At 35.6% G+C, this 12,879-nt stretch overlaps 1 protein-coding gene across 3 annotated transcripts in view; it reads right to left on the bottom strand.

Annotated features, from left to right (window-relative positions):
- The window catches only part of LOC143234496 (sodium-coupled monocarboxylate transporter 1-like), a 67,464-nt gene extending 56,414 nt beyond the window's left edge, over nucleotides 1-11,050 (bottom strand). Inside the window, exons 1-3 of one of the 3 annotated variants that reach the window (XM_076471895.1) lie at nucleotides 10,849-11,050; nucleotides 8,886-9,199; nucleotides 5,752-6,168 (exon numbers count right to left, since the gene is read on the bottom strand). In XM_076471895.1, coding sequence (XP_076328010.1) covers nucleotides 5,752-6,141 — 390 coding nt within the window. In that variant the 5' untranslated portion in view covers nucleotides 6,142-6,168; nucleotides 8,886-9,199; nucleotides 10,849-11,050. Of the gene's footprint in view, nucleotides 1-1,188; nucleotides 2,128-5,751; nucleotides 6,169-8,885; nucleotides 9,200-10,848 lie in introns of those variants that run through there. The other 2 variants (XM_076471894.1, XM_076471896.1) reach the window with 2 other exon arrangements.
- Between the last annotated feature and the right edge of the window lie 1,829 nt (nucleotides 11,051-12,879).

Here is a 12,879-nt window from a genome sequence, read left to right as displayed (position 1 = left end):
ATAATTAATTTTAACAATTACAACTGCAAAGATATTATAGTTAACTTTAACAAATAGAACTACAAATATACTTTGGTTAATTTTAACAAATAATTACGAACAAAGAAGATTACATCATCCACATTAACAGATCCTCCCCAATAAAACAACATGAAATAGCCAGCTTTGATAATTAGTAGAAGAAACAGAATTAAAAACGAACAATATTTGAACACTTATAATTAGAAACAAACAGTGACACGTGCAAGGTGTGTGATTTGTTGATGATTTCCTTTATATATAATAATTAGCAAATAACATTTTGACAGTATCGCAGGTTTTCACGAATATTTTACTATTATGATAACGTTTGTTATTTTATAAAGACTTAGAAATTTAAAGTACTTACGTATATTCGAGTTATGGTGTGTATGAATTTTTACAAGCTGGCAAAGAATAATTATAACCTTACTTGTCATGAAACATTAATAGTAAGCCTACTACATTTTTAAACACTACATTCTATATCTGATCCTATGGGGAATTTTCACGTATTACAAGAGTGTATAATAATAGTATTTAAACCTCAGTGTATTTTCCTACCAATTGCAAACGAAGCGTTTCGTTCTATCTTGATCTCTTAAGGCTCGCTAGGATACAATAAACCTAGTAGTGGCTGGGACACTATTTGATACAAGAACAGTTGTTATGATGTGTACACCTTATAAGGTGGCGAAGAATTATTACAGTTACACCTGTCGTGAAATATTAGTGGTACTGACTTGAGCTGCTACGACTGGCCTCCATCAACCGAACTTCGCTATTTCGTAGACTATTGATAATAATACTTAGAATTAATTACATAGCTGTTGAATTTACTTTTCGGCCATTTGACATTCTAGACTAGAGCGACAACTGATGTCAGATCAATAATGGCTATGTGTCCATATATGCATATTATAAATATTTCTATACGATCAAGAATTACTTATTTTCATTTCTTGAGCCCTTGAAAGTGTTAATAAAGTACATTTTAGGGTTATTACTGGTTTATCTCTAGGGTTAATAAATAACAACTTTGGTTCTACGTAAGTTGGCTGTTTCCAAATCCAAAGTAATGCATTTGTTGTTTTGTATTTTTTATTTAATAAAAATGCACTTTAACTGTGAAATAACAGAAAAAAATTTAAATAGACTATAAAAAATTACCTCATATGCTAACTTGCTAGAACTATCACCATAGTGATGTATTTCTTCATAATCTGAAACCGGCAAGTAACAAGTCGAAGTTGGTAACTAAATACTGTTTCCTTATGTGAAAGACAGTATGGGGTATGAAAAGCCAAATGGAGAATATTTCATAAAGAGATATAAATACATGTAGTTAATCTTTCCATGTTTAAACCTTTTCTAAATTGCACTGTATGCTAAATTCACTTTAAAAGTTTGCTTAAAATAATTTTAGGAATATTTTTGATCGTTCCTTACCGATGAGGAGTATAAGTTAGATTAGACGACAAACAGTTGAAGAATGTATAATACTAACGAACAAAACAAACTAGACGACAAACAGTTGAACAATGTATAATGCTAACGAACAAAACAAATTAAACGATAAACAGTTGGGTGAAGTTTAATATTAACAAACAATGTAATCGAATAATGTATTTACAGCTCCCAAGGTGGAAACGCGATTTTGTGAAAATGGGACATGAAACCGTGGACCCTCAGATTCACAATCCGAACACATTAACTGTTGGGTCACCTGACTAGGAGCTTAATTCCCCATAATTTCGATTTAAGTTTTCATGATGTAGGACATTCAAAGAATTGCTACCGATTATAAATTATCATATAAAACTTGACCAGACGTGGGTTAATTTACACATTATTTTATTTTGTCCGTCAGATGGGGCAGCAGTTACAAGAGATCCAGCATCCAAAAACAGGGTTACGGTTAGGAGACAGAAACTGTACCTCTCATTTATTCCATGTGTCTTTCTTTTTCTTGCCATTTTTAAAATTTTTATATTGGTTAAATTAATTTTTACTAAATGTAGTGAACTTTTGACGTTACCAAGGTAACACACAGTATTAAACATTATCATCATGGGCCGGACATGCCCTATTGTATTACAGTATTAAACACGTTTTGTAAGCTTAATACATATTGGTGAAACTATATGAAGAGCGGGATTCGATTGGTTGATTGAAGGATCGTGACTTTCTTCTCCTTCAAATAAAAACAAGGTTATTTGCTATTCTTTGATAGATTGTTTAGGTAGGGTATTCATGATGAAACTTTGTAGAATGGAAGGCAACTGTCTGTTGTGGAGACACAAGTGTAGAGAACGACGTATGTTTCATCAAGGTTATTTGCATTTAACTCTTAGTGAAAACTATAACGCATAAATAGAATAACCAAAAAATCCATCGCCTAATATTTAAACTTCTTAAGTCGTGTTTCACAACCGCATAAAATCTGCTGTTTGTCAAACTGTTTTTAAATATCATTGTGTCATTGTTACCTTATTAAAGCATAGCTAACTTTGACACTCCCGTTCCGGTACAATTGTACCTGTCTCACCATTCCACGTCATCTAATGTGACGGGTACTTTTAAGTTAGTTTGAAAATTCCTGATCGTGTACTGTTACAGCAATCGTTTGCTACTTTGTGGTTTGACACGTCAGGATGACATGCTAAAAGAAATATGTAAATAAATGACTACCTTCTAATGAATTGAATTAATTTTTTATTTTGACAAAAAAACTTCCTTGTTTGGAAACATGAAAGTCATATTGATTTAGCTCAAAAATTAAAATGTCTGTTCTCCAAAGTCCACTCGACGGTCCAGAAAGAGATCGGGAAATCCATTTTTTTTACCATCGAGAAATATTTTATTAAGACAGGTACGTGTTTTCCCAGAGAGTTTTCTTGATAAAATCTCAAAAACGCACACAAATAAAAGTAATTACATTTATCTTCTTAAACTTGCGTTTAAATAAAAGAAAATGTTGTTTCTTTCTAGACAAATTGAGAATAAAACGACAATGAAATCTTGAAATATTACAGACAAAACTGGCTAGAAGATATTAAACGTAAAAAGAATAAATTATGAGAAAGATCTAACACAAGGTGTCACGAGACCCACAAAAATACCGGCTTTAATGGCTCACAGGTTACTCGGAAGACTTATAACGGTAAAAACATTTGCTTTTGAAACCTGCGGTGGACACAACATAGATAACCCACTGTGTAGAATTGTGCTTAAGAAAAAACAAACGAATAAAACTTTTTGATAAAGAGTGTTTCGAAGTGTTGTAGTATAAATTAAGGCGAATTTTGTTTCTCTGTGTTTTATGCGGGAACTCGGAAACCAATTCGCGTCAGTGGCTGTGTTTCATTAGTCCTTGTCCTAGGTATATTAACATATTGTTATAATACAACGTTAAACTAATTCAACTCATGTCAATGGCTGTGTTTAGGTATTGTAGTAGAATATTAACATGTTAAGCTAGATCAAGTCACGCCAAGGGCTTTATTCTAAGCCTTGTTCTAGGTATATTAACATGTTGTTATGATATAACATTAAGCAAAATCCAGACACACCAAGGACCATTTTCAGCCTTATTTCAGATATGTTATGACACAACATGAAAGGCCGTGTTCTCGGTATACGAGGGCTGTTCAAAAAATACGCGGACTGTTTGATTGCGCGGCTCCAGTTGGTTCCAGGGGAATCCGCTTGGTGTCGCTAGGTTCACATAGATCAGCTGATTACGATGCCATTTCCCGATTGCAGATATCTTCATTTGTGTATTAGCTAGGCGGTTTTAAGTGAAGTGCGATTTTTTCGTTTGGCAGATTTCAGAATGAATGACCTGAAGGAGCAACGACTTTCTGTGAAATTTTGTGTTAAACTTGGAAAATCTGCGACTGAAACTTTTGCTATGCTTAACACGGCTTACGGTGATGTTGCTATGAAGCGTACGGCATGTTTCAAGTGGCATGAACGTTTTAAGGATGGTCGACAGTCCATTGAAGATGATGATCGTCCTGGACGTCCTTCCACGTCAACTGACGACCCACACGTCGACAAAATCAACACCCTGGTGCGGGCAAATCGACGTCTGACTGTCAGGGAGCTTGCTGAAGAGTGTGGAATATCAGTTGGATCTTGTTACGAGATGTTGACCGAAAAATTGAAGATGCACCGCGTTACTGCGAAATTCAGCCCTCGTGCGTTTTTGGCCAAATACTCGATCACTGTTCTTCCCCACCCCCCCTACTCACCTGACCTTGCTTCTTGCGATTTTTTCTTGTTCCCCAAACTCAAAAGACCCTTGAAAGGAAGAACATTTGAGATGATTCCCGAGATTAAGGCAAATGCGACGAAGGAGCTGGAGGACATTACAAAAGAAGCGTGCCAGGACTGTTTCAACAAGTGGAAACACCGTTGGGATAAGTGTGTGCGTTGGGGAGGAGAATACTTTGAAGGGGTCCCAGACCTGTAACTTGTAAATAAAGTACATTTTGTTTTATGACGTCAGTCCGCATATTTTTGAACAGACCTCGTATTAATATATTGTTACGATGCAATGTTTATCTGCAAGATCACGTAAGGAAATTTTTTCGGATGTTAGCGTCTGCTGGGCTTCTCTTTGTCTATTGTGTAAGAAATGTTGAACGCTGACAACATTCAATTATAAATGTTTATTTTTAATTGTAATTATTTCATTAAATACTAAAATAAAAAATACAGTGTGAATGAAGCTAGTCATTTGAAGCTGTGTTGATTTTATTAGCATGAAGAAGATTCGGAAAAGTCTAAAAATTCCAACCATATCGTAAAATATTTAGTCTTTATCGTAAAAGTGGAATGTCTGAAGATATGAACCTAAAACGAGTGAAATAACGTGACAAGTATACTGAAACAACTTCCATTATTAGTATAGGGCAAAAGTGCATAAAGGGAATTTCTTTTATATTCACATTGGCTCATGAAATATATTCGACCAATTCCTTTTTCCTGTTTAAAAACCTAAGTCATGGAATGAGTTGTACAAATAAGACAAAAACCAAAATGAAGGCCTGGAATTGTGTCAGTTATAATAAAGATTTATAATACATTTATAATCAAGTTTTTGTTCTGTACAATAAGAAATTTACCTTAAAAGAAAACACAACAAAACAAACGAAAGAAACGCTAACTGCGTCATTCTTTCTTGAGATAAAGAGCCCAATGAAATGAAACCAGCGCACTGTTTTGAACCTGACGCATTTAGGAATTCATGAAAACTAGATCGATTTTTTGTAGGATAAAAGCTATGTATAAATCTTTGTCAATGATTCTTAAGGTTACAACAATTCCTAGGGCGAGGAAATGAGATTCTTTATTGGTTTCTACAATGAAACCTGAAACTATGAAACCTATTAACAGTTTCTAAGAATTAAATGTTGATTTGTACGGCGAAACTATAAAACCTATTAACTATTTATATAATTTTTGTATTTATGTGAAGTTAATCGCGAATAACTATAATTTTTTCTTGATATACTTTCATTATGAACAATGTTTATAAACGATTTTCATAGACTTAGAGAGATATAGATTCATGGAGTTTTGAATAAGTGGTTTAGTCAACGGTTTGTTAATTCAAATGTATGTATATATATATTTGTGTGAGTATCTATGCATACATTTCAGTGATTCATCGTAATTTTGCAAAGCCTAGTCACAAGCACGTTAACATGGGATGTAAGGTCTCACCTCGTATGCGCTAGTTAATTCCAGGTTGTAGAAGATAGGGAGGTAGAGATGAGCAGCTATTGGAATCACAAGACAGTATGCAAGTATGATCATCCAATACTGGGTGCCGTACTGATAGACTTCTGCTGGCGTTCCCAGCAACGTGATGGCCGACATGAAGCTTGCCAATACCGACATAGACACAGGGAACACACTCATGGACCGGTTACCCATCAGGAACTCCTTCGTGGTGCCCTGTTTCCCACCACTAAAGGCATAGTAGATGCCGATAGCCGCAGACACGGCCAGCATACATGCAAAAACCACGTAGTCTGGAATACCAAATCTGTTGATCAGGTCAGCGGGGCTTATCTCTTTACTGAAGTTACCGTTATCGTTCGTCGTATTCATCTCGGCCGTAAAGGTAACTACCTCGAGCTGTGAAAATGATTATATTTTTCATTATAGGTGGCGTACAACCTTATAGTTTATTTCAAACGATACAAAATGCGCGCGTACAATCTTCGGAGAAAAATGCGTGAAGGAGTAAGAATATATTAATTTGTTAATTTGGTACGTTGTATATAACCATGTAAAATAAAAAAATACCATAAAAGGAAATATTTCAATTAAACTCACAAGAGGACATAGCAACGTAACAAAGGATAGTAACAGAAACAATATAAAAACGGAAAACAGAGGAAGACGTAACGTAAATATATAACGAAGTAAAATAAACATATTTAAACGTAACGAAAGAAAATGATTAATGTCAAGATATAACGTAATTTGTTTGTTTTGAATTTCGCGCAAAGTTACACGAGGACTATCTGCGGTTGTCCCTAATTTACCAGTGTAGGATTAGAGGGAAGGCAGCTGGTTTGTTTTCATCACTTACTGTCAACTCTTGGGCTAGTCCTTTACCAGCGAATAGTGGGATTGACTCTGCCTTTATAACATTCTATGGCTGAAAGGGTAAGCATGATTGCTGTAACGAGAATTCGAACCCGTGAACCTTAAATTACGAGTCGAACTCCTGTAACGTAATAAGAGGAATAATACCAAAATAAAATAGAGGGTATTATAATAAGACTAAATGAATTAACATATTTTAATGTTATGTTTAGCCATTTACATATAAAGTTTTAAACTGTGAATACGTAGGTAAAAACTTAGAACAGTCTTATAGAAACAGTATCACGATATAACAGTAAAAAAAAAGCTGAACGTAGTAATTATTATAATCAGAAACAATACTGAACCGTAACGAAGTGACAGGAACAATACTGAAACGTAACGAAGTGACAGGAACACTACTGAAACGCAACGAAGTGACAGGAACACTACTGAAACGTAACGAAGTGACAGGAACACTACTGAAACGTAACGAAGTGACAGGAACACTACTGAAACGTAACGAAGTGACAGGAACACTACGGAAACGCAACGAAGTGACAGGAACACTACTGAAACGTAACGAAGTGACAGGAACACTACTGAAACGTAACGAAGTGACAGGAACACTACTGAACCGTAACGAAGTGACAGGAACACTACTGAATCGTAACGAAGTGACAGGAACAATACTGAACCGAAACGAAGTGACAGGAACAATACTGAACCGAAACGAAGTGACGTAAACAATACTGATCCGTAACGAAGTGACAGGAACACTATTGAACCGTAACGAAGTGACAGGAACACTACTGAATTGTAACGAAGTGACAGAAACAATACTGAAACGTAACGAAGTGACAGAAACAATATTAAACCGCAACAAAGTGACAGGAACAGTATTAAACCGCAACAAAGTGACAGGAACAACACTGAACCTAAGAAATTCCATAAACAACACTGAACGGTAACAAAATGACAGAAACTATACTGAAACTTAACAAAGTGACATAAACGACACTGAACCGTAACAAAGTGACATAAAGAATGCTAAACCGTAACGAAGTGACAGGATCTATAATGAACCGTAACAAAGTGACAGGAACAATACTGAAACGTAACGAAGTGACAGGAACACTACTGAACCGTAACGAAGTGACAGAAACAATATTAAACCGCAACAAAGTGACAGGAACAATATTAAACCGCAACAAAGTGACAGGAACAATATTAAACCGCAACAAAGTGACAGAACAACACTGAACCTAAGAAAGTTCCATAAACAACACTGAACGGTAACAAAATGACAGAAACTATACTGAAACTTAACAAAGTGACATAAACAATATTGAACCGTAGCAAAGTGACGTAAACAATACTGAACTGTAACGAAGTGACAGAAACAATACTGTAACGTAACGAAGTGACAGGAACAATATTGAACCTAACAAAGAGACATAAACAATATTGAACCGTAACAAAGTGACAGGAACAACACTGAACCTAAGAAAGTTGCATAAACAACACTGAACGGTAACAAAATGACAGAAACTATACTGAAACTTAACGAAGTGACAGAAAGAACAATGAGCCGTAACAAAGTGACATAAACAATATTGAACCATAACAAAGTGACATAAACGACACTGAACCATAACAAAGTGACATAAACAATATTGAACTGTAACAAAGTGACATAAACAATATTGAACTGTAACAAAGTGACATAAACAATATTGAACCATAACAAAGTGACATAAACAATATTGAACCATAACAAAGTGACATAAACGACACTGAACCATAACAAAGTGACATAAACGATACTGAACCATAACAAAGTGACATAAACAATATTGAACTGTAACAAAGTGACATAAACAATATTGAACCATAACAAAGTGACATAAACGACACTGAACCATAACAAAGTGACATAAACAATATTGAACTGTAACAAAGTGACATAAACAATATTGAACCATAACAAAGTGACATAAACAATATTTAACTGTAACAAAGTGACATAAACAATATTGAACCATAACAAAGTGTCTGTTGAGGATCAAGACCTCATTTTATCTGCGAACACAAAAAAAACCTCTAGAAGGTAAAACGAACAATTTTTGCTTGCTTGAATAGTAAGATTTTATATTATACAAATTTAAGACCTTTTAAAATTTAAATATATATATATATATTTAATTTTCAATAGTATAGAAAAATTATGACATATAACATATTTTGCATGAACCTCTTACACATTAGTTGTGGATGAAATAAATTTATTCTTCATAATAACAATTTTATTTTGTCTTTTGCAGGATGGTACAGAGGGGAAAAGAGAGCCATGAAGTTCGCTATTCCAAGAATTTGGTGTGAACCCACTACTTTCACACCAGTTGCTACTTCTGCATGTATTCGGACCTTCCATCATTCATCGCCCCCGTGCCACACTGCCCTGAGCTCCCTATATCCACTCCACCAGAGAGAAAACAGCCATTCTTAGAAGAGGACAGCAAATCAGAAGAGCAGGTAGACGTTGAAGATCCAGATTAGAATTTCAGAGGTGCAACTGGTGAGAGAAACCCATACTACACCAACCAAAGAGACTTCAATGACTTGATCAGAGATCTTGGTCTAACAAAGTCGAATGCCGAGGCAAAATTTGGGGTCTGATACGTGAAAGTGATTTACATTACAATCGCAAATCTCGAAAAACTACTCACTTCTAAACATTTTTGTATAACTTTAGTATAAATACATGTAAATCTTGATTCATATGTTGTTTTATTCAGACTTTATGTAAATGAAAATGTGCAAATTTGCCCGTTTTTACACAGAAAATAGATTAATTTCTAAATTTCATTATCCAGGTCACAAAAGCAAAGTTTAAATGCAATAATGGTCATTTTCTGTACTTTTACAACATAAGTAATTAAGAAATAACACATAATATCTAGAAACAAAATTTGTGTTACATAGTGTAATTATTACTCCATTAATTAGCTTCCTACTTCATACATTGTACTACTTCAATGAGGCCCGGCATGGCCAGGTGGTTAAGGCACTCGAGCGTCGCGGGTTCGAATCCTCGTCACACCAAACATGCTCGCCCTATCAGCCGTGGGGGCGTTATAATGTGACGGTCAATTCCACTATTCGTTGGTAAAAGAGGAGTCCAAGAGTTGGCGGTAGGTGGTGATGACTAGCTGTCTTCCCTCTAGTCTTATACTGCTAAATTAGGGACGGCTAGCACAGATAGCCCTCGTGTAACTTTGCGCAAATTAAAAAAAACAAAATAAATTTTCCGTTGGTGAGTCACTTAAGACACGACTTATTAATTTTTCTGGTTGCAAATACGTGTGTGAGACAAAACTTACTAACTTTTTGTTTCAAAAGACATCTACTAGAGATGACTTACTCACTTATTACACTACATTTATTACACTAACTAATGCTGTTTGGAAAATATCAAAATTGTTATTAAACTTGTTACTAAAATGTGTTCATGTTTTTACAGGATCTAACCTATTAAAATACCTTATCATATACTGTCCCAAATGTTTTTATGAAATATAATTTGCATCTTATAACAACATTTTCTACAGCAGGTGACTTAATGAAGTGCTGATCGCAGCCTAGTGGAGTCATTATTCCGTACTGTGTATCTGAGGTTCCCATGTTCATGTCCCGTTACTCGAAAAAACAAACAAACAAGAACACATGGCGCTCCGCACTTTGGAACGGTGTTTGTGTTATGAGAGTGAAGGTCAAAGACCAATGTTTGGCCTGACAATAATAGCCAGTCCAGCATGGCCAGGTGGGTTAAGGCGTTCGACTCGTAATCTGAGGGACGCGGGTTCGAATCCCCGTCGCACTAAACATGCTCACCCTTTCAACTGTGGGGGATGTTACGCAGATAGCCCTCGAGTAGCTTTGCGCGAAATTCAAAACAAACAAACAATAACAGCCCAAAAGTTGTCTGTGTTAGCTCCCTCTCCCTCTCTCTAGTTCATCACTGATAAAGTGGGAATGGTTAGGGCAGACAGTTCTCGAGCAGTAGCCACGAGGAGTAAAACATAAGTAACGTTAGAAATTTATAATTTCACATTTCGTGATATATCTGGAAGCAATGTTGACTTACAAGTTATATATAACAAAACCTATTATCTCAGTTATATAGTACAAAACCGTCACGTGAAAACAAGAAAGAAGACTTACTCAGAATTATAATTTCACAAGACACTTAGACACTGCGGATTAACACTCTTTCCAATCGTAACTACTCTCTGAATTTGATCACAACATGGTATTAAATACATCTTACAGAAACGCAGCGCACGAGATTGAAAATGTCACAAACGACTTTTCTGTCATTGGACACTCATTTACGTGTGTAGCCAATTAGAAAAATTGTTACTAATAAATAGGTCTTCCTAACTCCGCCCACTTCCTGATAAAGCCATATACGTCTAAAAAAGAGATAAGATGGTTCTAGAATACGACTCCCGTTTGATGAAATGACCGGTTTTACAAATGCAGCATTGCGAACAAGTTAAATAAAGTTTACATTTCATAACACTATAATTATATCGATGAAGTAGTACACGCGCTTCAGAGTTAAATGTCCGCTCAGAATACTCTTGGAAAAAAAGAAATCGTGACTAAACACATGTATATTAACAATCATACCACTTGAACTTCAACAAACTCAAGAACGCCATCTGGAGTGAAAGGTAACCTAACGGTACTGACGCAAAATTATCCCCGGTTATTAAATGTTTCATAGTAGAAACGTGTGATGTGTTAACTTGACTCGGAGCAGCATATTTCCTGTACCAAACAGCTAGCTAGTTTGTGGTAATAACTATTTCATTCATATGAATGTTCAGTGTGAAACTATTTTAAAATCGAAATGTAAAACTGGAAAAAAAAAGTCTAAAAGTTCAAAACAAGCTCAGCTGTTTCCAGATAACATATCTCTATGTGTTTTGAAGGAACTTAAAGACTGGATACATGAACCATATACTGTCATATTTTGGTTTGTTTTGAATTTCGCGTAAAGCTACTAGAAGGCTATCTGCGCTAGCCGTCCCTAATTTAGCAGTGTAAGACTAGAGGGAAGGCAGCTAGTCATCACCACCCACCGCCAAGTCTTGGGCTTTTCTTTTACCAACGAATAGTGGGATTGACCGTCATATTATAACGCCCCCACGGCTCAAAGGGCGTGCATGTTTGGTGTGACGGGGATTCGAACCACTGACCCTCAGATTACGAATCGAATGCCTTAACCACGTGGCCATGCCGGGCCTTATGTTCTGTAATTCTTTGAATAGTGAGCAGGTACAAAAGGATTGGAAGTTAGCTAATGTAACTCCTACTCAAAGGAGATTATAAAAATTGTCGCGGTAACTATAGAGCCAGTAATCTTATATCAGTTGTAAGAACAGTTTTGAAAAGTCTGATAAAAGATGCTTTGCAGAGTTGTTTAAGAAAGTTTAGAATTTCAAAAAGGGAAAAATCTTATCTTTTAAATCTTCTGACATTCTTTGAAAAGGTTGTTGCTTATGTAGATGAGGAAAAATGTGTATATTTATTTGGTTTATCTGTATTTTCAGAAAGCATTTGACAGGGTGTCACATAAAAGGCTTGTAAAAATATCTCTATAGCTATGTGGAATAAATTAGAAAATTGGATAGAAGAGTGGCTGGATGGAAGAAAGCAGAGGGTTGTTACAAATGGATTTTAGAAGAGTGGCTGGATGTAAGAAAGCAGAGGGTTGTTACAAATGGATTTTAGAAGAGTGGCTGGATGGAAGAAAGCAGAGGGTTGTTACAAATGGATTTTAGAAGAGTGGCTGGATGTAAGAAAGCAGAGGGTTGTTAGAAATGGATTTTAGAAGAGTGGCTGGATGTAAGAAAACAGAGGGTTGTTACAAATGGATTTTAGAAGAGTGGCTGGATGGAAGAAAGCAGAGGTTTGTTACAAATGGATTTTAGAAGAGTGGCTGGATGTAAAGAAAGCAGAGGCTTGTTAGAAATGGATTTTAGAAGAGTGGCTGGATGTAAGAAAACAGAGGGTTGTTACAAATGGATCTTTAGAAGAGTGGCTGGATGGAAAGAAAGCAGAGGGTTATTACAAATGGATTTTAGAAGAGTGGCTGGATGTAAGAAAGCAGAGGGTTGTTACAAATGGATTTTAGAAGAGTGGCTGGATGTAAGAAAACAGAGGGTTGTTACAAATGGATTTTAG

The sequence above is a fragment of the Tachypleus tridentatus genome, chromosome 12, assembly GCF_004210375.1.
Source record: "Tachypleus tridentatus isolate NWPU-2018 chromosome 12, ASM421037v1, whole genome shotgun sequence".
In the NCBI taxonomy this organism is placed as follows: Eukaryota; Metazoa; Arthropoda; class Merostomata; order Xiphosura; family Limulidae; genus Tachypleus; species Tachypleus tridentatus.
Note: the sequence above shows the minus strand (reverse complement) of the source record. Positions and strands in the feature narration are given on the sequence as shown.